Genomic DNA, 23,453 nt, shown 5'->3' with positions numbered 1-23,453 from the left:
TCCCTTTCCATTTGCCTGACCCTCATGTACCTCGTATAGACTCCAATTTCCTCCAGGTGAACCTCAGAAACAAGGTGATGCCGAGTCTTGGTGCCTGGTATTGCGGCTCAGTGTGCATGTTCCCCCTCAACGTTCAGTGCTATCCAAGTTGAGACTAAATTTGAATTACCTCAAGACTTCTGATCTGTTCCATGATTTCGATGGTCACGAGAATGAAAAGTTATGGGATACTGTACTCAGCCGCTGCCCGCTCTATTACCCAGCTTGTAAATACAATGATCGACACCAATCGTTTTAAGAAGCTCAGGTTGTTTGCCACTGTCTCCCGTATCTTTGACTGTACTTGAACTTCCCATTGGTCACAGCACTAATCTTCCTACCAAATGGTTTCATCCCTATTTTATCAACGCGATAATAGCTCTTTATATCTGTATTATGTAAAATATAACAGAGTGATCCTTGCCTGCAGACTTTGCCCTCATATGAGTCTTTCCTACTGCTTCAAGAGTTTTTGGGAGCCAGCTACAACAAGAGCTCTTCATATATTGATGATAGTCATCCAGAACGCGGTAAAAAGGTTACAGTATGCTACAGGCGCAAGAAAACGAAATGAAGAATCTTTTACTTCCGGAGATCCCACCCCGACAGCTCCGGTTACGCTCATGGGCTTTCAGGCTCTGGGCGATCCCGGCTCATCTACCGTCACAACAGGGTGCGAGTTTGGAGCAACGCTTCCTCGAAGTGCTAGACACACGCTTGGACTGAATAGAAATGAAAAGACCAACGGCTCTGCAACTTCGACTGAGCCGTCGCAAGTACCAGTGTACTCTTTCCAAGCCTTACACCAAGATGGAACCTGGGAGACTCCTCATTTCGACGATCTCTTTGGGAATGGCATCACATCCTGGAACATCAACTGTGGCCGTTGATCTCCGATTGAGCGGATGTGAACAGTAACATGCATGGACCATGCCATCTGAAAGCATCGACGTCAGAGCTGCTGGAGTTTAGTGACTAGATTGAGAGCTTAAGCTCTTCTGATACCGAAGTTGGGCGTATTCTCAAAGTTAGATAAACAAACCATGATTCAACACACGTAAGTCCTTTGTGTCCCTAAGTCACGAGTCCATGAGTGGGAATAGCAGAAATGAGCCTTGGTCTTTGCCCGCGTGAAGCCTGTAGACTCCTCTGCTGCAAAGTCGGAGCCTTGCATCATTTGATGATCGGGATTGAGGAAGGGAATGGCCTAGCGCAGTTCTTTTTCGGGCTCGATGATCCATCCGAACAGCCAGATAGTAATATCGAGGCATGCTGCCTTGTCAGGCAAAGGAAACTCTTTCTCTCTGGGCGTATAGACTGGGTGCAGTGGCGTTGACATTTTCTGTTCCAATACCGGTGAGAGGCATGCAGGTTTCCGATGGGCCCGTTATTGAAATATGCAGCCCCAAAGCCTGAAATAGCCGTGCTGATTGATCAGCTTTTGGCGTTGAGTTTCTAGGATTTCAGCTAGGTGGCCAACATTCGTCAATAGGTACTTTCTCCAATGGCTTGTCAACCTTTTGAAGCGTCCCGAGACGGTTGAAATCCTCAGACTCCACAACTTAAGCCCATAAACGAAGCTCGGTGTATCCTTAAAATACAATTCGAATAGGGAAAGTAATAGCGAATGTAGTACAACCATCAACTGCACTGTGCGAGACAAGGCTTGTTGAGGAGAATGCAACTTCTTATTGCTCTTTGGTTTCCGCATTAAGGTAGATTTTGTGCTCCATTTAACGCATGAGGGGAAATGCATTCCCTAGCTTGTTGACAATATCCAGGCCTCCAGCATTGAGAACGCTAAGTCTTACAGGGGGTCAAATTCTAATCGTTGTTAGCTTTCTTGAGATAACAGTCAAAGAACGTTCTCCAGGTCTTCTCTTGAGGCGGGGCTTTAGAGATATTGTGTTCAGCTAGCCACATGATACATTCTTCGCTCAAAATGAATCACGCTTAAGTGGCCATTCGTGGCTGTTGTGAATGGGCAGCCATTTCTCAGAGCTTAGCCACTTTTGCTAGGAACGAATGGTGCCATAGGTGTGTGGTGCATTTGTCCAACTTGCGACAATGTACAAAGGACAGACAATCCGTTTGAGGGCCGCGCGATGTTGCTCTCAGTATGAATTCTACTTAGGGTACTGATAGCACGTGGCTACCTTACTGTATGGTCCACTTACTTCCAGTCAGGCTGGCAACGTCACCAGCAACTCTTTTGTCAAGAGTTATGGAACGCAGAAATGGGCACATGGAGCGGGTTCAAAGTGGATTGAATCAACTCATCTAAGTCGAAGAAAAGAGAGCAGTCTGTATGCTGAGCGAATGTGAGGTTCACGCGGAGTAGCACGGGACAAAGCGATAGCATTCCTGTTTCGTGACATATTTGCCTATCACCGAGGATGATGCGAGATAATCATGTCAAATCGACTCAGGTGAACAAGAGAACAGAAAAGCGTGCAACTGGCGTCGAACTTAGCAAAGAGATGTTCCTAGGGCGAGAATGGCCTTCCTTAGTTTTTTCCCGCGTATTTCGCAGAGAATAGCTAGCTGTACATCATTTCTTTGATAAAGCAGCCCAAAGATTGGTTGACAGGTACTTTTGACCTGAGTTGCAAATTACGATTGAAGCCGTCAACCCTTGCACGGGCCCCTTGAGCAATTCAAAAGCCGCGCTTATGTTCGCGCCGCGGGAGAACCCTCCAGATAATCCCTCCTTGCGCGCAATCACGCTAGTCATCACATAGTCTTTTCCCTGAATAGGATGCACTGGTCGAGAAACAGGCTGATCAGCCAAGACGGCTGCTTCGTGAGGTTCGACAGTGAAGCATTGCTGGATGGGTTCAGTGCCCTGAGTCGTTTTGTCACACAAGCAGATGCGCCTCCTAAGCCGACGTAATCAACGAACCCATCAAGATTGCCATTGCTCTGTCCCAAAGCTCCGTCCCAGTTCCGTTGTAATGGGTCTACCAATTTCCGTCGCGAGTAAACCACTTGTCGGCACGGAACGCCCTGAGCTTGATTTCGATCTGTCTTACCTTTTCTCCCACAGGTTGCAGATAAGGTCTCGAAACCTCTCTAGGTACCGAGTCTAGCATTTGGTAAATGAGCAAAACCTCAGCGCCCAGTGCGGCCATCTTGCGGCACGTCCAATAAAGTCCCTTGTGCATGGCAGCGAAGAATCTGTAGCCTTTGTTGGCGCAAACAATCGAAAGCTCAGTGCCCGCGTTGCTACTCGTAAGCTCAGCAATTGGCTGGCCGGGCTTGAGTGTGCTCAACCTTTACGCTTCTTCTATGATGCCGAACGCGACACGGCCCTTTTCGAATCACCAGGATCCAGATAGCCAAGTTCAGCAAAAATCGTTCCATCGAGGCCGAGAGCAGACGCGATTCGATCTAGGCGCACGAGAGGTGTGCAGCCGAAAGCATCTGCCGCCGAATCAAGAATTGTCCGCATTATAGTTTATTGTCACGGTTAAGAGGAACTATTATAAACTGCTCTGGAAAAAAGGAATTTAGCGAAATGTTCATAGACAAGACAACTGTTCTCTTGCAGAGTCATGATTAAAGCTGCTTTTTTATTTATTCAAAGAGCCGCGTCCCGCCCAAGTTTGAGATTTCGGCGCCAGTCGAGCCGAAAAGTCCTTAACTTGATATGCTGGGGATCTGATAGTGGCTTGAAGTTTCTTGATGAAAAAGAAACAAATTTTCTCTGGTGAGCTTTTGCCCCGCGGGTCACTATCATGCCCACAGCCTACAGTAATTGAAGGATGTCAAGAAGCCCACTAATAATCGTCAGGCGATCTTAGCGCCCTGATGATATACGAGGCCCGTATGTCTGGTCTCAAGAAGGGCGCGCCCCACGGGGCTGGAAAAAGGGCGCGCCTTAATATATGCAAGCAGAGCACACTCGCCATCTCCCTAGGAAGGACTTTATATAAAGAAATATATACCAGTCAACTTGCATTAAAATTCTGTGGCCTGTTTTAATCGCTTGATCATTTCCTAAATATTGTTCATTACCTTTGCCCTGCACCTCTTCCTGCTCCTCTCTTTGCGCCCATTCCTGGTATCGAATCGTAGAATCATGGTCAAGCTCGAACTTTTCGCAGTGGATCATGTAAGTGTCTTTGTGTTTCCAATCGAAAGCAACGGCACTCATCGTTTATCTTAGTGGCTCGCGGAGCGATCAACGTCAACCCGCCACAACCTTGCTCATACCTCAGCGCATCCGGCATCTATCTCAGATCTTGAAGCTGTTCCCGGCCAAGAGAACTGCGACGACTTCCTCTCCTCTTTTCGATCTCAACCTCTTGATTATCCCGCAGATTTCTCCGGTCTCGCCTCCTTGCGATCCAAAATTGCAAACCTCTATTCGGAGGACTTGTCCTTTGAAAAAGTGTTGACCACTGCCAGCGGGTCACTTGCCAATTTCATTGTCTTCTATGCTTTGATTGGACCTGGAGATCATGTCATCGTACCTTCTCCTGGCTATCCTCAGCTTCAGGCTGTTCCTGGGTCGTTGGGCGCAGAAGTAAGCTTCTGGAAGGCCGACCCCCAAAACGAGTGGAACTTCGACTTTGATGAGCTGGAAGGACTTATCAAATTAAATACCAAAATGATAGTCATCAAGTGAGTTCCCCTCAATCTAAGAGAGGCACAGAGCCGAGCTAATACTTGGTATTGCATCAAAGCAATCCTCTCAATCCTCTGGGCACAGTTCTATCTGAGGCGGCGCTGCTTAAAATCATCGACATAGCCCGAAAACACTCTATCATTGTCTTCAGCGACGAGATTTACCGGCCAATTTTTTACCCATCTTCTTCTAGCGAAAGTCTAACACCGCCTTCTATCATCTCCCTAGGCTATGAAAAATCCATAGCAACCAGTGCATTGTCAAAAAGCTATTCTCTTGCGGGAATTCGCATCGGCTGGCTTGCGTCGGCAAGCCAAGACATCATTGACCTTTGTGTTAACGCTCGTGCTTATTGCCTCATCGCCACAAGTCAATTAGACGAACATGTCGCAGATTTTGCGCTGGACTCAAAACGCTCTGCTTCTATCGTTCAGCAGAATATTTCGCAAGCAAAGCGGAACAAACTCATCGTGCAGGCCTTTATTGATCATCATTCGGATGTGTGCAGTTGGGTGGCACCGGTAGGAGCGGCCTTGGGATTCATGAAGTTCACGCGAGGTGACAGACTTGTGGACGATTTGTCCTTGTGCAAAGTACTTCATGAGAAGGAAGGGGTCCTCTTGGTTCCAGGAACCTGCTTTGGGAAGGAATATGCAGGATGGATCCGCATTGGTCTTGGCATGCCATCTCAACGGCTTAAAGACGGCTTGGAGGTGGTCTCAAGTTTCATTTCGAATGGCTACAGCAACATAACCCTGGCTTCTATCGGATGAAGAGGGAAATTTCAACGGGTTTTGACCCGGATGAATGACAAGCGAATGCATGTAATTTGGCTAGATCACAATATCCTGGTATTTTCCTTTGAATCGGTCGCAATGTCTTCACTTCTGAAGGAGGTTAGTATCAATCTATTGAACCTGAACACACGGCACAGGCAATGCCCAGTCGTATAGAGGAAGGATACGAATTTCTACACGAGGGACTGGCTCACTGTAGAGGATAGAAAAAAAAGATGCTGTTGACAGCTCTTGAAGAAGAGACACAATTAACCAGGATGGTTGGTATAATTAGTGCGAAACGGTGAGCTTGTCCAATGCCCAATAGGTGGTGCGTTGAGCCCTGTTCACGGGTAATGAGCTGTTCTTAAAACGGGTGGGCCCGGGATAAGCCGCCCCTGCAGACTGCCAACCGGATATGATTCCAGAGCAGGCATCATTGCGCATGAGTCGATCAGGGGGAAGTGCAACGCTTCCTCTTTGGTTGCCGGCCAAACTTCTCACCTGCAAGGTCAATCCTTCCTTTTTCTCCTATCAAGTAACGACAACCTCTCACGACGAAGTCAGTCGTGAGCTTGCTCGTGTCTTTGTCCGCTCGCGTCACTTACGCAAACCATTACTGCCCTCGGAGCGAGTATCGACAACGATGGCATGGCAACTTTGGGAGAAGTTCAAGGTCGACCATCCAGTCACGGCGGACCACATGTCTGAAGCATGCGCTGCCGTCCGTCCATACCTGCCTCCGGTCAACTTTATCACAGCCCACTACGCCTACTTCATATTCACTGGGCTTATCTTTGCCGGCATCTTTCACGGGCTTTCGCACTCGGCTGATAGCATTAGCTTTATTGACAGCCTTTTCCTCGTCATCTCTGCCTTTACCACATCCGGACTCAACACAATGGACATCAGCAAACTCACTACCGCCCAGCAGGCTATCATTGCCTTAATGATGGTTCTTGGCAGTCCTGTATTCGTCTCCATTTTCACCATTTGGCTCCGTGCTCGCGTTTTTGAAAAGCGTTTCGAGGACATTGTCGAGGCCGAACGAAACAGGAGGATAAAGAAGACTGGCGCCATAGTCGGCATGGCTGGAGCCATGATTGGCCTTCCTGTGATGTCATCCTTCAAGGGGTCCAAGCGGAAGCAAAAGAAGAGTAGACACGAGCGGCAGGCTGAGGCTGATGCCTTCCAGTTGACAGGATCGACATCCCAGGGCCACGGCCGGAGCCATAGCCAGACAAACCAGCAAGAGTCTGGACCATCCGGCATGCTGGAACGTATCGAAGAAGGCCAAAGGCTTGGCTTCTCCACTAGTTCCACCGAGCCGCTCTCGCCCAAGTCGAATACCGCTACGAGGAGGAGGCCTTTCAGTCGTGACGACAGTCGCCAGTCCGTTTCAGAAAGCTTCGATTTCAAGACTTTCATCCACGAGAACAAGGAGTCCGTCGGCAGGAACGGCCAGTTTTTCGACCTCACAGAAGAACAGCGCGAATACCTGGGTGGAGTCGAATATCGCGCCCTCAAGATTCTGTTTACCATTGTCTGCATCTACTTTATACTCTGGCAGATCCTTGGGGCCATCACGCTCGGCGCCTGGTCGTACGTGCACAGCCAAAGTATAACAGCCGTAAACGCTCAAAATTCCTGGTGGGCTGGCATTTTTTTAGCCATCTCTTCATTCAATAATGCTGGAATGACGCTCCTCGACGCAGGCGTGACAGCCTTTGACAATGATGCCTTCGTCTTAACTATTGTAACCATCCTCTCTCTAGCCGGAAACGCTGCGTTTCCTGCGTTCCTCAGAGCCACTGTTTACTTCTGCAGTCTGGTCTTGAAAGTCTCTGTTGACAGCGATGAATACACCGTGTGGAAGGAAGCTTTTGACTTCATCCTGAAGTACCCTCGTCGTTTGTACATGATGATGTTTCCTTCCAAGGCCAATCTGGTGTTTGTCACAATGTTCAGCACCATGGCTGTTATGGACTGGGTCCTTCTATTGGTTCTCAGCATTGACAACTCTGCTATCGAGGCATACCCATTTGGAAAGCGAGTCGGGCTGGCCCTATTTCAGGCACTAAGTAAGTCATGAGGGCGATGCCATTCTATTCTAGAGATTGGCTGACTGTTTTGCCTATAGGCATTCCTTCCTCAGGCTTCGCAGTTGTTTCTGTGTCAAGCCTCTATTTCGACGTTCTTGTCCTATGGGTCATCGTAATGTATATTTCCGCGTACCCGGAGATCATCGTCATGCGAAACTCAAATGTTAGTGGCATTACTTCTTGAGTCTAGTCGAGACTTGCGCTCAAAACTAACTCAATTCAAGGTGTACGAAGAACGGTCACTGGGAATTTACACCACACAATCTGAAAAGTCCGAGGAGTTGAACTCAACTCCAGACGAGTCGGCAGAGGAGCTCCTGCCAACCTTTGGGCCCCTCCTATCTCGACCGACGTCTGGCCATACCCTTGGCCTAGAAAGATCAGCAGTCTCAGCACCAGGCGCGTCACAAGAAAAGTCGGGCATTTCTACGAAGCCGATTAAGAAAATAGCCGCCATCGGCAGGCGTGGCACCTCCTTCGTGGGCAAGCAGATCCAAAGTAGGATGAATAACTTCCAAGGTGTAGGCGTAACGGCGAGGCCCCGGCTGAAGCGGTCTGCTGCTATTAACTTCAACGACCCAAACGAGGCGTCAGGATCTACCTCGGCTTTCGAGGGCCACGTAAGCCTCGTGTCGCAGCACCTTCGAGGACAGCTGTCACACGATATCTGGGCCATTGCGTTTTCTCTATTCTTAATCACACTTATCGAGACGTCTCATTCAATTGCGGACCCAGGATCCTATAGCGTATTCAACTTCCTGTTCGAAATCGTGTCGGGATATACCAATATCGGACTGTCTATGGGACTGCCAAATTACTCATTCAGCTTCGTGGGCGGCTGGTACACAGGTTCAAAGCTGGTAATGATTATTATGATGATTCGTGGTAGGCATAGGGGCTTGCCGGTCGCACTAGACCATGCCGTCAAGCTGCCCGGCTGGGACAATGTTAGAAAACAGAATGAGGACGCTGAGATTAGACGAAGTTTAGGTAGGAGTCGGACTACATTAGATATCTAGATTACCCTTCATGAGGTAAGCTCTTATCTAATAAATTATATAAAAAAATAATCGAAACTTCTCTATGGAGTACTAGTTGATAAGAAGTTTAGCTTGTATTTAAGAAGCTCATTGGGATTGAATATTTTTAATTCTTAAAATATTGAATTTCAATTATTTGGTATTTATGTTGTTAATTATTTAGATTAATAACTGGACCCTTTTAATTCTATCATCCCGATTTACAATTTGATTATATTAAATAACTAAAATTCGTTTGAGTTTAAGGATTTTATAGAACGATGCTCCTCCAGATGATCCGACGAAGACGTCGCGTCGTGGTGTGGGCGTGGAGTAACAAATATGGATTCGTCCAAAATGCCAGCCACGGTCACTGTTGCGTCGTCGTGTGTAGACCGCGGATCCTGATGAGAGCGTGTGACGGTCCGCTGCACGCATGGCGTCATGCTAGCAGAGTCAAGACGAGCGTTATTCGAGCTGTTATTGACTAGGTTGTCGTTGATCTTTCAAAAGAAAGCCTTGACAGACGCCATTATACCAAACCACGGCCTGGCGTGGTCAGCAGCAGCTCTCTCAGCCTGGATGAGAGGCTGTTTTAAGTCGATGATAGTCGAGCTAGCGGAACGCAAGGGCGCTCTCCCAGCGTCCGGAAGTTCAGCTTCGGTGCCGGCATTATCATCTGTGATTTCGGTCTTGTACGCTAGCAGCGTTGAACGATCGGCTTCATCGTACTCGTCAGGAAGGTTTGTGACTCGACCACGATTCGTAGCAGGTCGCCTGCTGAAAGACATCGATTATGTTACTCTCTGCTGATAATGCGGTCGTGCGGCCCAGAGTTTGGATTTGAGAGTTGTGATGCCAACAACACATCGTAGGGCTTCAGGATAGCTCAGGGGCTGTGATTTGAGGTAAAGAAGTGGCGCACCGGATCGTCGAATTGAAAGGAAGATGCTTTGAACTCTATGGGCCAGATGTAGCCCGAGCTGACAATGGCCACGCAAAGTCTCTGTGGACAGCCAGTTGAGACTCCCTCCATCATCCACGGGCCACATTTGCGCGAAACCTGAACTGACTCCGACTGCACAGACCAATCAGCCGACCAACGAATCAGTCTAGACCTTCGAATGCATTTATTGCTCCTAGAGCGAACCTAGATACATATTGAGCAGTAGTTAGGCAGGCAGGGGTCATTGGATGTGTATTGACGACTATGATGAATGAATGAATGGTCATTGAAAGAATTTTAATAATGAGCGGATGATCCCCTTATATCAGGATCCTCTCGCTAGCCTGATTTATACCTCTAGTGAAGCATTAGTCATAGTGAAGCATTGGTCAAGCAGCTCGCGTTCACACAGGTTTCCATGAGCACGTCTCGTGGGAATGGTTTCAACAGTGCTTGCTTCTGTTAAGAATGGCAGCTGCGACTTAGAATTCGACGGGAAGCACAATGCCAAGTCCTGACGTGAGGGGTTGGCGCACGAGTAAGCAAGCTCGCGATGAATCCCCCTTAGTGCCATTATCCTCGTGAGAGCGGTACAGACCGTACCAAGATGGGGGCAACATTCTGAGCTAGGCATTTCATCTCGGGTAGACTGAGAATAGCCACAGACATGCCTTTACCGTGTTCCCTGCCGAGAAGATAAGGCCAACGACTCTCTGGGCATTCTTAGAGATCCTTATCCCCGCGACACGTTTGCCGCATCCGGATACACGAGGCGAGATCAATTATGCAGCTGGTCTTCACCGGGCGGCTGAGAATCGAATGTACTCTGTCCTGCATGGGCAAGCTCGTCATCTAGTCGAGATCGGCAATAATATCATTTTTCTCCATATGACCGGTTGGCATGTCACCGAGTTTGTCATGTTGTAGTACTCATCGCACGGTTCACAACAGGCAAGATGGGTGGGTGTGTCAAGAAGAGGTTGTACCTCAAGTCACAAAACCCTACGGACTCAGGTCCTAGGTTACACAAATCGAAGTTCGGTTTTCGAACAAGTGACAACCTGCATACTGCATAATGTCTGTGTCACTCATTCACTGGTCCGAAACTAAATATTTGCGATGGCATTTTCAAGCGAATCTGGGGCGACACCCTGTGGAACCGACTCTAGTAGTAGACTATCTTAGCCAACGCGGACTCTGGCACGTTCTCTCACTATTGTCGAGAATTTTTCAGTGTACGTGAAATATACACTTGCAAAAGAGGCGACAATGCAATACGAAAGACTACCCGTAATAAAGCTTTTCTCCCTTGCCAGTTGAATGTCCGACACGTCGAGAGACATGTCAACATGCGCATCGAGCCCTCGCTACCTTTCGCGTTGATTCCGCGGGTGTCATAGAAGCCTGGGCCGCGCAATCAGATAACTGGAGAAGTCTACTGGTATCGCGTATTCGCATCGCTAGGATAAGTCCCATGCAACCCTCCCTCCGTTACCATATTTTCGTCCGACTCATACGACCAGGGTGGTTGGCCTGGTTGGCTAAGGTCGTCTATCGGCGTTTTCCAATCGCTCGTGCGCGTTTACCAAAACCCAGCATTAAGCTCGTCATAATCTGTTCAAGTATGAAGGATCTGACTTACGCATCACCTTCAACTATGGGCTTATCAACAGGCCAGTGACGGCCGCTTGTCGTTTGTTCGATCGAAAGATGTAGGGCGTAACTAGTCAACCCCTGTCTGGTCTGCCCACCACATCACTCATTCCCACACGTTGCAACCGGCTGCGAAAATCGGGCTAATGTGCCTACTTCGATTCTTCAGAGCATGGAGGTCCAGGGGACAGGATACGACAATTTGAAGTAGAAACTCTGGCTTTGGGCTGTTGTCAATGGTCCATTGCGGCTCGTTGTAAAAGAAGTCGTGGTTCATATATGGAAGAGTGGGGGTTCGGATGAAAGTCGTGGCCGGTCGCTGCGGGGAAGCGAGTGTTAGTTTGGAGTTGACGGCAGCCTAGAGATGGTGGCAGAGCATGATTCAACGTTAATGTGGAGAATGTTGACTTTATCGATGCCTGTATTCGCAAGGGTAGGTAAACGGCACTTTTTCTACGGCTACTCTTTGAACGCACGCCCGCACAGCTTCTCGATCGGGCCCGGAATAGGTACAGAAACACCTCAAGACGGGTCCTGGCATAGTTTGCCGGACAACATCTTACGTCCATGACAGACCGAGGGCAGGTGGTTGCACGCTTTTGCTGGCACGAAACACTGAAGGGATGGAGCAGAGAAACGGATCTGGGAAGAGGTGTGGACCGCGGGAGATGGACCGAAGCGACAAAACTGACCAACAATGGGGGAGTGGAGGAGATAGATGGACTGTCAAGTCATGGCAGAGCGCGCTCAATGCCCGCCGCCTGCGGTCGTCGTCCCCTCAACATGCCTGAACTCGGAGGACCGGCGCAGGGGTGGAGCAGATACGGATGTAAGCCAGTCCCGTTCCGGACAAGGGTCAATACAGGGCACTCTGCTTTTGATGGCAATGTTTCAACTCCAGGCCGCCATATGTCTAAGCCGGTGTGAGGGAGTGATGTCTCATAATGACTGCCATGAAAATGTGACACGTAATGGATTGACGACTGAATGAAGAAAGCATCCCCGTCTAGATCACCTCTGCCTGCTTACGGCGGCTATTCCAAATTTATAGTTAGTTCGCGGAACCAAGAGATTGTTAAAAAAAAGGACCATCTGAGACATATACTGCTGAGGGAGGGAAGGGGCGAGGAAGCTCGCGGAATCCCCCCAGCAAGTCTTTTCAATTGGTCAAAAGACCCGACGGTGTTTTGAGACGATGAGGTGCTCCGCCACCGTGGCATACTGCCGCAGAGCCAACCACCTTGAATTAGGATGAATAGACTTCGGATTGATCAGACCCAGAGATAGCACGACTGCTCCCGTGCTTCCCATGATACAGATGCCATTCTATTTAAACCCAATCACCCGATGCATGGATAATGTCGATACGAAAGTAGGCTTATCAGAGCCCGCCGAGGAAGATATTGCTATGTCCAGCAAATTGCCATTGGACCCACTGGATGCAGTGCCATCAGACGGTTGCTTAATGGGAGGACTGCTTCCTAGAGCCTGGCTCTTCATGACCTGCGGGGCTGCGGGACAATGTCCCCCCGCACCAGCGTTAGGGATGGCACAGTCCGGCCTGGAGTTTTCCAGAAAAGAAAAATCGTCTGCTGTGGTAGCAGAACAGTCTTTTTTATGGCGGAGAATGCGATGGATACATCGCACATCTTTAGATATGGATGGACGTGAGGCGTCACAGCAAGTGCGAAAGGCAGACGCAGCAAGAAAGAGGTCCTCTTCATGTAAGGGGCAAGTTGCGGGTGGGACGTGATAGCGCCAAAAGGTTAGTTGGAGGCGATCATGATTCCTGATGTTACTCTAGAGAGGGACTTTCTGAGAGTGGAGCGCATGAAACTATTATTATGAACTGAAGATTATCTTATATTTACTAACTTTTTGTAGGAATTTGGGGTATGCGCAAGCGAATGGCCTGAATCACTCTTGCAGTCAAGTCAAGTCAAGAAGAACGGCGCCCGGCCCCTGATCGGCCTAGCTTATTCTGCCTAGATCTTCTTAGCGTTGTGCTGAACCACATGCAGGCAATGTTCAGGTGAAGAAATGGGCCTTTCAGGGACGGGTTTCGGCTTCAGTATTATCATCCCCGCTGTCTTCGGGAGTCAGCAGGCCTGCTTTTGGGAATCAGCAACCTTTACCCCGGTATGATTTTTGATATCCTCGGGGGCTTGGATGTAATGGCTCTGTCATGAGGGCGAGCATGTTTGCAGAAAGAGAAGCGACGGATCAGTCGAGCGGGTCATCACCTCGCATATGCTTGTTTTCTGCCTTGGGACCTGACTACTGATAGGACTGATAGAACATGCCGAGAGGGCAGCCTCAAGCAGCGGTCATCTTGATCTAGCTCTCCTTCTTCAAGACTTTGGTAAGGTTGACTGATTCAATCTTAGCTGAAAGAGGATGCAAACAGAAGTTTGGATTCAAACAGACTTCAGATCATTGAAGTATCGATTTTGGTATAGCGGTGTAAATGCTTGGTGAACAGCCTAAAGAGACCCAAACTTTTGTCTTTTTCATCCATTATCCATCACTATTACCCTAGCACTTCAGGACACTGACTTGCCGCCGTGATGTCGTCGCATATCCACTTAGATGGAATCCCCCCACCGGCTGCTTTTGTGAAACATTCATGAGCGGTAAGCACTCAACATGAAAAAGTCTCGGCGCGGGGTGCAACTGTAGTAATAGACTGACAAGAAGGAACTTTGGATCTTAGACCAGATTTTGTCGCGCCATAGTGGCGGAGAAAACACAATTTTTAGCTCATCCATTGAACAGATCTGCTGCTTCGGAGTTGATCATGGATCTGCATGGTGTCGATAGTGAGAGCTACCGACGACTCAGCAAGCCGAGTAAGGAATCGAGGAGAAGCCGCGTTTGTGTTCGAATGCCCATGACGCCGTGTAACCATTCCAAACCTGTAAGCGGACATTCCTCAGGACTTCGGATACGAACAAGGGCTCGAATTCCCACAAAACCAATCCTTAGAACCCTCACATCTTACCGGCCTTCCATTCCCAAGTCTCATCTTAGATCTCGGAGCTACGCATCTTTCAACGCACCCAGCTTCGTCCCCCGAAGAACCAAGCAACACCAAGATGAGGCGCACTTCGCTTCTGACTACAATCTTAAGCACTATGTCCAGTCTCCCATGGCCTGGACTGGCAAGCGTGGGTTGTCCCACCACTGGACCAGAGGCTGTTCCAACCACTATTCAGCCCATCGAAATCGTTCACTATATCCCGCTCTATCTCAGCACTTCTCTTACTTCAACGACGGTCTTCAAAGTGGCTGGTACAACTTTCGAGGTCACCAATGCTCCGACTGTGGTCGAGTCTAACTTCCTTACCGCGACTACTGTAACGTACAGCTCTGCTGTGTAAGTGGTCTAATCAAAATCTAATACCAATGGTTATCCCCTTCTGTAATCAGAATGGTGCTGATGCTTTGTCATTCAGCAATACCGAGTCCCCTTACAACGGGCCCTGTATTACGGTCACTGCGAATATTCTTGCGGGATCTCAGCCAACAACTATTATTATCCCTCCGCAAAGTGGCCAAGCCACTGGTACAAAGTACGTCTGCTCTCCTCTCGAGTCCAGTAAGACTTGGCTACCAGGGTCGAACTCTCAGAATAGTGGAAGCTTCACAACAGCCAGAGCCCCCCATCCAGGGTCAACCTTGACGACTTTGACCGTCTCCCCAGGTGGCAGCGACCGCACCGGAACGGCCCTTATCCTCACGCCTACGCCAAAGACAAGAAGGCTTCCTTTTAAAGGACCCTACACGACGATCACAGCTCCCGGGACGTTTTCGTCGACCCTGACTTTGCCGCCCTCCGAGACTGATGGCATTGGCACCCTGATCGTCTTCGTGCCGCCGCGAACGGGAGGCTCGGTGGCCGCTACATCAACTGGAACTCAGCTCGGCCAGACGGGTCTGTCGACCTTAACGACAAGCCGACCCGGCGATCCGGATACTGTAGTCACTATCGTGCCCCCTCCGGGAGGATTCACGACTGTTACGTCGACCGGTACGAGTACAGGCCTCCTTATTCGCACTCCTGGTCGTCCCGGAGATCCGACTACAGTCATTATCATCGTCCCAACACCCATCGGTCGTGGCAATATCACTACCAGTCTGACAACCTTGTCCCCTGGAATAGCCGGAGATCCGACAATAGATCTCACTTCCGTCGCCGGCGTTTCGTTTGTAACCGTCACATCGACAGGAGTCTCAACCGGCCTGATCACTCAGACTCCTAGTAGACTAGAAGGCCCGACTACGATTGTCACGATTGCGACTGGCTCGCCGTCCATGGGCAGCACCAACGGATTGACTACGATTGCTGGAAGCCCAGAAGGACCATCAACTGTAGTTACTTTAGTGACAGGCATTCTTACAACAATCAACCCCATTCCTACATCGTCTTCGACCATATCGCCACCATCCAGCAACTCGCTACCCGGTATTTCAGTGACTGGCCCTCCGCCACAATCACAAGTGACTGTGATCACTTGGACAGCTAGCACGACCGGTTTGACCACTGTTCCGCCAGGACCCGGTGGTGGCCCTACTACGGTCATCACATTTGTTCCGCGTTTAGGTTTCATCACCACGCTTAATTCGACAGCCACACAGACTGGAGTCACTACTATTGTTCCCACGGAACCTGCTGGGACCACAAGCGTCATTACCTTCGTGCCTCCGGTCAAGGGCACGCTAACAACTGTCGTCTCAATCGGCACACAAACGGGCGTGACGACCTCGCCCCGGGCCGACCCCTTCGGCACGACCACTGTCCTGTCAATCGTGCCTCCCGTCACGGGTGCTCTGACGACTGTGACGTCGACCGGCACTCAGACGGGAGCTTCTACAATCATGCCAACAGATCTTGCTGGAACCACCAGCTTCATCACTTTAGTGACACCAAGCACTACAACTTCGTCTGCATCATCGACTTCTTCCACCACCCTTGTCTCTACGAAAACTGACACTTCCACTTCGACAACATCCACAATCTCGTGTGTAGTCTCCCTGACGAGCACAGTCTCCGCAGGCAGTCCTTCAGGTGCGATAGGCGCAGTCACTGTCCCGACTTGCGCTACTGTTATGCGATTCATTGTTACGGGTGGTGGCGGCGGCGGCGGTGGAGGCGGTCTCACAGGCGGCAAAGGTGCATCAATCAGCGGCTCCATACCCGTCACCCCAGGTCAATCAGTTTCTTTAGTCGCCGGTGGTCAAGGTGGCCAAGGTACGAGAGGTGCTGTCGGAGGGGCTGGTCTCAGTCAGTACGGCAACGGTGGATCTGCTTCCAATAACGGTGGTGGAGGTGGTGGTGCTTCCGCTCTTTATCTCGGCCAGGATCTCCTTGTGGTCGCTGGCGGAGGCGGAGGCAGCACTATCCTATCCTCCAACCTTGACGGCGGGGCTTCCCAGTTGGACTCCAAATTCGCTGGCGGAACAAACAATGCCGGGGACAAGGGTGTCTCTGCCAATATTACACTAGCAGGTACTGGTGCTGTGACGTCCACCTCCAACGGAGGCTCTCCGGGCTCTCAGATCGCACCCGGGGCTGGCGGTGTGTGGACCGGCTTGGGGACCTTTGCGAATGGGAACGCTGGAAGCGGTTCAATTGGTGGAAACGGTATCGCTGGCGCGGGTGGTGACTTTAACGATGGTTCTGGTGCGGGTGGCGGAGGCTACCGCGGCGGAGGTAGCGGAGCGACAGGCTACTACAGATATAACTTAACAGTTCAGCGTACACCAGCCGGAGGTGGCGGTGGTTCTAGCTTTCTGAGTAATAAGGTTGTGACCGCAACTTTAACTCTGATTGATTCTACGCCGGGTAGGGTTGTCGTGTCTTTCGCTTAATCTCGACTACGTCGGGTTTTATTTATCAGTCATCTAGTATTCTAATAACCAACTCATATATTGTTACATAAAACACCCTGTGATACGGATACTAACATAATCTTCTACTAAAAGGAATGGGGAAAAGGGTGGAGTTTTCTCAGGTGTCCGATTTAGGGGAAGAGGCAAAAAGGGTTCCAGTCGGACTTCATAAGGGACACGGGTAGCAGACCGGAAGCAGACCGCCAACGAGAGAGTTAAGAGCAGCACTATTCTAACAACCACTTCGTTCAGTTTAGCAACATTGTCACTGCGTTGGATAGCGCCGAGAAGAGCACCGCGTACGGATGAGAGCAGACATCAGCGAGGAGTAGCAAAGTTGGAAATTATGAGGGACAATCGAGATGCGGCCTCATACGAGGGATTTTCACGTTCTTGGGAAAGTCCTCGTCATAATTCAGACTGCATTGAGCCAAAGTCGCTGAGGGTATGTGTTACTCTAAGTCTTGCCGAGCTGCTTACAGTAAGTAGAGCTTTCTAAGTTCGGCTCGGAGCTTGTCAGCATTTGTCTCCTACCACATTTTGACTGACCATACCAGTCAACCATTTTTCCTTTCAACTCCCTTGGAACCTCTCATTAGCCTCGTTATTTCCTTGAGCCACATGTTTAGCTTCGGCAATCAATAACAACTTTGCTTCCGTCGATATACCGTCTTGTCTAGTCGCGACATATTATACTGCAATTAGTTAGTCTGGCGCAAAAGGAGATCGCTAGACGAGCGGAAGGTTTGCTAAAAGCAACCTCTTCTACCACGAACGGAAATTGATCTCTGACCAATCTTAGAACAAACAACGTTTGCTGCGGCTAGGCATGACAAGACAAGGAGATTTTGCTACGGGTATCGATGAGTATTTGGCGGCCTAGAAGTCACAAACATTAAAAGGCTCCAGGTCCAGAACAAGGGAAATTACAGCCTCGAGCATAATATCACCCACTAGTGAATTATAACCCTCTTGGAATCCCACGTTCTCCGCAGGTAAAATACCTTCATCAATACTATTCGATAGCCACCTCGGACCATCACTCAGTCATCATGGCGACTCACACGACCTACCCAGCTCGTACTTATCACAACGCATCTTCTCCGTACGTGCTACCAAATGAGTAAGTTCTGCACTCGCTCTACATCCGCTCTGCACCCGCCCTGCATCGACCGTTTCACTTCTATGCGGACGTTAAAAGTCACAGCGCCCAAGAACAGTCTCGACTTGACAAGCAGGCGTCTGCTATCGAGGAAATGATTGGGGGAAGACCTTTCCTTTTTGACCTACGACTCCTCCCGAGCTCCCCCAAGATGCTCGATGTAGGCTGTGGTACAGGTGTCGCGACTCTCCAACTTGCGAAACAGGTTCCGCTCTCCGAACAAGTTTACGGCATCGATCTGTCTTCGGTCCCGGAACCAACTAAAGCCGCAGCACCAAAGAATGTCACTTTCATTCAAGGTAATTTCTTGGATGGTGAAGATAAGCGTGGGCTATCCAATGGGAGCTTTGACTACGTTTTTGGGCGCATGCTGTTCCTGGCCATTGACGACTGGCCCGGTTACTTCAAACGAGTGAATGATTTGCTTAAACCTGGAGGAATTGTTGAGCATCAAGACTGTTCATGGGAATACTATCGACAGGGAACATTTACAAAGTTGAGTGATAACTGGGCATGGCATCGCGCAGTGTTGGAGGAGTCAGCCATCGTAGGGTTGGATATTTGCGCTGCGGATCACCTGGTGGAACGCATGGAGGGTGCGGGTTTTGAAGTACTCAGCACACGTTGCTACGAATTTTCAATGGTTCCATCGGAAAAGTCGGCCTCAAGTATGGCTGTTGGTCGCTACGTGCAGAGCGCCGTGCCCAAAACATTCCCTGAGTTGATCCGGCGGATTTTGAGCAAGAGCGGTCGTTATTCTGATGACCAAATTTCTGAGCTAACCGAGGAGTGTCTCAGAACCTCGTCAGAGGAGGAGGGAATCTTTTTGAAGTACACAGTCACAATTGGGAGGAAGTCTATAATCCACTAAGCCGGAAGGCGTGAGGTTCCCTCGGAGCTGTGTGGGGCTGATGTGTTTACCAGAGTTGAGAAATGAAGATAATTAAGTTGACGAGAGTCCTTGAGTGCTGCCAACCGTTGTGAATACAAAGCTAATGTGAGCCCGAGGAGGAAATTTGTATTCAGTACGTAAGAACCACAGGAAATCTAGCAATAGTTTCTTGAATATTTCATCTGCTGAGAGGCTTCGTTGACAGAAGAAAGGGAGGGGTAGAGGGGGTGTGGGGGGGTTGTAACTTGCTGCGTGATGGCCATTACTGAAGGTTGTTGACTCACCCATTCTCCTTTCTCAGTTTCGTCTTCTTGTATCTAACTTACTCCCATCTCAATACCAACTCATTCTTACAACCAAACTTTTGATAATAGGGTCTACTAATGGTAGCTGGATGTTTGTCGATGGAAGAAGGATGTCTATTGGGTGATATTTATTCCAAATTGCGCGCCCGAATGTTATAGACGAGCTTTTACTGCCAAAGCCCCAACCGCGTCCTGCCAGCCCTTCCTGATCATGGTCCAATATTTCCCAGGCCACTTTCGCATGTGCCCAACGTGCCCACTCCCCTCACACAAGCTACTGTTGACCCTGTAGCCGAGTGCCTTTGCCTCGTTCGCGTGCTTCTCTACAGCCTCCCACGCAGTAAGTCGGTCCTCTTTAGAGTATATATACAGACGTTGTGCGAGTTTCGTTTCAAACGCCTCGTCGTTTGCCATTTTGATGGAGACAAGAAGTAGGTTCTCGCGTGAATGAGCCAGCTCTATCGCGCGTACGAAATAGAGAGTCATGATGCACATGACTTTGGTGACTTGTAGAGGTAACGGAACTTTGGCCCCGGCATCAATGGCCATCGCATTCGCTAATTTCCCGATATTATTGATGTCGTGGTCCACAGATCCAGGCGCGGAATCCATGACCAGCAAAGAATGTGGCATTACATGACCGAAGGCGTTTTTGTATGCTTCAAGTGTGGCCGTGAAGTACAGGCATCCCGTGTTTGAAAGCACATGGACTAGAATAGATGGGTCATTCGCCGGCGGATGACCTTCAGAATTGAGCCGCAATGCCGCGTGGACAATTGGCTGTACGCAGCTAATCCGCTGTTTCTGGCTTGAAAGTAATGCTTTGAACATTGGTGCGAGAACGACTATGATCTCAGATCTCGGAAACAGGACCCGAAAGCCATCGGCAAATTTCGCTACGTGCTTGAGACGGCCGTCGCCCCAGCCATAAACAAGTATTAGGTCTGGTCCATGTTGCTCATCGGTTTTTCCGCCAAGACTTCGCTCTGGCGCAGGGAAGAGATAAACCTGATCTGAGAGCTTGGTGAACATTTTGGTCGCTTTAGCTAACGTTTGGGACTCTCGGATGTCTGTCTCGGTGTCGGCCATCGCTGCGATCTGATTGATGACTGATAGGGCCTTGAGCTGGGAATCGGTCAACGAGGGGAACAGGTAATAATCTGTAGGGCGTGATGAGGATAATAAATTGTTCAAAATGAAATGCCGAGGTCTCAGCGCCTCTTCGGTAACTCTCGCACCCACACCTTTGCTTTAATGAGCCTTGCTAGCGAATCGTTAGCGTTATGCTGAATCCCTCGTAGACAACCTTCAGGTAGATATCTAAGTCTGTTTGGGACAGTTTTCGGCTTCAGTATTAGCATTTTCGCTATCCAAGGGAGTGCGTAGGCCCTTGCCCTGGTACGGCTTTGGTCTCCCTAAGGTTTGGAAGGCAATGACTTAGTCGCTTTGTTGGGTTGTATCTTAGGAGCGCAACGATGTTTGCAGAAAGAGAAACGACGGACCAATCAAACCGCTTATCATTCCGCATATGCTTCTATCGTATAGTCGCACTGCGGGCATCGAGATGTCTCGTAGGGAACGGTTGTGACAGAACCAGGAATGCCCTCGCTTATGAAATTTGACCGCTTACAATCACTACTTTGGTAACTACATATACAGGCCAGGATTTGTTAGATGATGGGGAGATGTAAGAAAGAACTCCGTTCGGACCGAGATGGAAGAAAATCCCCAAATCAAGTACAACAATCACCTTTTGACCAATGGACCTCAGTAGTATTGCATTAAATCAACATCAGTGGCTAGTGCCATCGGCGTTCGGTTTGTCGAATGGGAATAATTGGCCGTAGATCGAGGCAGGTATAAGCAACAAGGTCGAGCTCTAATAAGCAGCACACAAAGAAGCGCCTATCAATCCAGCTCCCAGTCGGGACACGGCTGGCAGATGTCACGCCCAATTTGAATGTCTGACTGGAGGCGTCTCATCTCCACTACGTTACTTAGAGGGATACCGTGCTCCAAACGTAAGATCCTAAGAAGTTAAACAAAAGAGAGCTACTTGAGGCCACCCTTTTGACGCTATAAAAGAGAGCATACGAGGCGATGATTCGCCTGATTGGTCCGTCGCTGTTTTTTATAAACATATTTAACTTTTCTAAAGCGATTATATTTAAGTTTTCGAGGGTAGAAATTTCATAGCGGGGGTAAGTATTATAACCTAATATATATAACTAAGACTAGGGCCCACCCCGCAGGCTTATAATAGCTACGGTATACTATATATATAAAAATACGGAACATAGAGTAATTCCTATAAAATAAAAGAACTATAAGATAAGTTACGTAATAATAAGAGATAAAAAGGTCCGTATACTAAGGATACAGACCCCGTTCTTTTTTTATACGGGGTCCGTATATTTAAAATATAGGGCCCGTTAAAATAATATATAAATAAAAGATATATTTAAAAACAAGACTTATATATAGTATAGACTTAAGCCGGGCTTAAGGATAGACTTCCTATAGCTTCTTTAATAATTAACTTAATATTAAATCTTACGATTACTTTTAACTATTTTTACTAAGAACTTTTTTTAATAAGATTATAATTAATTACTAAAGCCTTACTTACCTTTTTAACTTATAAATATAGCTTTAAGAAAGCTATTTATAATTATAATACTATTTACTTAGTACTCGTAGCTTTAACTTTTATTAATATACTATTACGACCTAATACGTATAATAAAGCTAGGGCCCCGCCCCACGGGACTTATAGCGGCTACTATATTATATATATAGAAATACGAACTTAGGGTAACTCCTCTTGGGATAAAAGAACTATAAATAAGTTATATAACTACGATTATATAATAAGATAAGGAACGGATACCTATAAATAAGTAGGACGGACGATCGTAAATAAATAGGACGGACGACCGTTTAGTAAATAGTTAAATAATAGTAAATAGGAATATTATAAAAGATATATTTAAGAACGAGACTTATATATAATATAAACTTAAGCTAGGTTTAAGGATAGACTTCTTATAACTTCTTTAGTAATTAACTTAATATTAAATCTTATAATCGCTTTTAGCTATTTTTATTAAGAACCCCTTTTAATAAGATTATAATTAATTACTAAAGCCTTACCTATTTTATAACTTATAAATATAGCTTTAGGGAAGCTATTTACGACTACGATACTATTTATTTAGTACTTATAGCCTTAACTTTTATTAATATATTTACTATAATAAACTAGCTATAATATTTTAATTACTCTTATTTAATAAGTTAACCTTACGAGACTTACTAAGTAATAAAACGAACGACGATATTTTTTAAGACCCTAAGTACCCCTTTATCTAACTTTAAATAACCTATCAACTTAGCTAGCGAGCTAGCTAGGGTCGAGGATAATAAAATACTTAATATTATTTATAACTCTAATAATAATACGGTTCTTAAAAAAGTAAATTATAAAAAAATATAATATACTATTAAAAAAAGTAATAAGCGGAATAAAGAACTCGCAGAGCTTTTTAATAATAATTTTATTTAAATAGCCGTAACTTTAATTAAAAATAACGAAAATATCGCTACTTTTATTACGACCTAATATATATAACTAAGACTAGGGCCCGCCCCGCAGGCTTGCGGCGGCTATAGCATACTATATATATAAAAATATAGGAACATAGGGTAACTCCTATAGAATAGAAGAACTATAAATAAGTTACGTATAGATAAGAAACGGTAATTACGTAATAAGGTAATTACTATAATTACCCTAAGTAAGCGCTCACTAGTATTTACTAAGCGATTACCTAATAAATAAAAGTAATTACTAATAAAGGATATATTTATAATCGAACTTATATATAGCATAAACTTAAGCCGGGCTTAAGGATAAACTTCCTATAGCTTCTTTAATAATTAACTTAGTATTAGATCTTACGATCGCTTTTAGCTATTTTTATTAAGAACCCCTTCTAATAAGACTATAATTAATTACTAAAGCCTTACCTACCTTA

The 23,453-nt window shown here is 47.6% G+C and overlaps 8 protein-coding genes across 8 annotated transcripts; 5 read left to right on the top strand and 3 right to left on the bottom strand.

Annotated features, from left to right (window-relative positions):
• Positions 1-2,590: 2,590 nt before the first annotated feature.
• CPAR01_07615 (uncharacterized protein) lies at positions 2,591-3,490 on the bottom strand (the record flags this gene model as incomplete). Its single annotated transcript, XM_060491884.1, has 4 exons — positions 2,591-2,866; positions 2,902-2,961; positions 3,072-3,312; positions 3,345-3,490. The coding sequence occupies 4 exons, from the start codon at positions 3,488-3,490 to the stop codon at positions 2,591-2,593; spliced, it is 723 nt and encodes a 240-aa protein (XP_060348254.1).
• A 630-nt stretch (positions 3,491-4,120) lies between these two features.
• CPAR01_07614 (aspartate aminotransferase) lies at positions 4,121-4,669 on the top strand (the record flags this gene model as incomplete). The annotated part of the gene is made up of 2 exons (XM_060491883.1): positions 4,121-4,153; positions 4,208-4,669. 2 exons carry the CDS (start codon positions 4,121-4,123, stop codon positions 4,667-4,669), a joined length of 495 nt encoding a protein of 164 aa, XP_060348253.1.
• A 1,422-nt stretch (positions 4,670-6,091) lies between these two features.
• On the top strand, positions 6,092-8,566 carry CPAR01_07613 (potassium transport protein 1; the record flags this gene model as incomplete). Its single annotated transcript, XM_060491882.1, has 3 exons — positions 6,092-7,526; positions 7,586-7,710; positions 7,772-8,566. The coding sequence occupies 3 exons, from the start codon at positions 6,092-6,094 to the stop codon at positions 8,564-8,566; spliced, it is 2,355 nt and encodes a 784-aa protein (XP_060348252.1).
• Positions 8,567-9,010: 444 nt separating this feature from the next.
• Positions 9,011-9,379, top strand: CPAR01_07611 (uncharacterized protein; the record flags this gene model as incomplete). The annotated part of the gene is made up of 1 exon (XM_060491880.1): positions 9,011-9,379. The coding sequence occupies one exon, from the start codon at positions 9,011-9,013 to the stop codon at positions 9,377-9,379; it is 369 nt and encodes a 122-aa protein (XP_060348250.1).
• On the bottom strand, positions 9,073-9,357 carry CPAR01_07612 (uncharacterized protein; the record flags this gene model as incomplete). Its single annotated transcript, XM_060491881.1, has 1 exon — positions 9,073-9,357. The coding sequence occupies one exon, from the start codon at positions 9,355-9,357 to the stop codon at positions 9,073-9,075; it is 285 nt and encodes a 94-aa protein (XP_060348251.1).
• Positions 9,380-14,260: 4,881 nt separating the features above from the next.
• Positions 14,261-17,036, top strand: CPAR01_07610 (uncharacterized protein; the record flags this gene model as incomplete). Its single annotated transcript, XM_060491879.1, has 2 exons — positions 14,261-14,541; positions 14,621-17,036. The coding sequence occupies 2 exons, from the start codon at positions 14,261-14,263 to the stop codon at positions 17,034-17,036; spliced, it is 2,697 nt and encodes an 898-aa protein (XP_060348249.1).
• Positions 17,037-18,109: 1,073 nt separating this feature from the next.
• CPAR01_07609 (methyltransferase domain-containing protein) lies at positions 18,110-19,270 on the top strand (the record flags this gene model as incomplete). The annotated part of the gene is made up of 3 exons (XM_060491878.1): positions 18,110-18,180; positions 18,259-18,895; positions 19,262-19,270. 3 exons carry the CDS (start codon positions 18,110-18,112, stop codon positions 19,268-19,270), a joined length of 717 nt encoding a protein of 238 aa, XP_060348248.1.
• A 299-nt stretch (positions 19,271-19,569) lies between these two features.
• CPAR01_07608 (PaxU) lies at positions 19,570-20,448 on the bottom strand (the record flags this gene model as incomplete). The annotated part of the gene is made up of 1 exon (XM_060491877.1): positions 19,570-20,448. The coding sequence occupies one exon, from the start codon at positions 20,446-20,448 to the stop codon at positions 19,570-19,572; it is 879 nt and encodes a 292-aa protein (XP_060348247.1).
• Between the last annotated feature and the right edge of the window lie 3,005 nt (positions 20,449-23,453).

Source organism: Colletotrichum paranaense, assembly GCF_030867605.1.
Source record: "Colletotrichum paranaense strain IMI 384185 chromosome Unknown Scaffold_6.1, whole genome shotgun sequence".
Lineage (NCBI taxonomy): Eukaryota > Fungi > Ascomycota > Sordariomycetes > Glomerellales > Glomerellaceae > Colletotrichum > Colletotrichum paranaense.
Note: the sequence above shows the minus strand (reverse complement) of the source record. Positions and strands in the feature narration are given on the sequence as shown.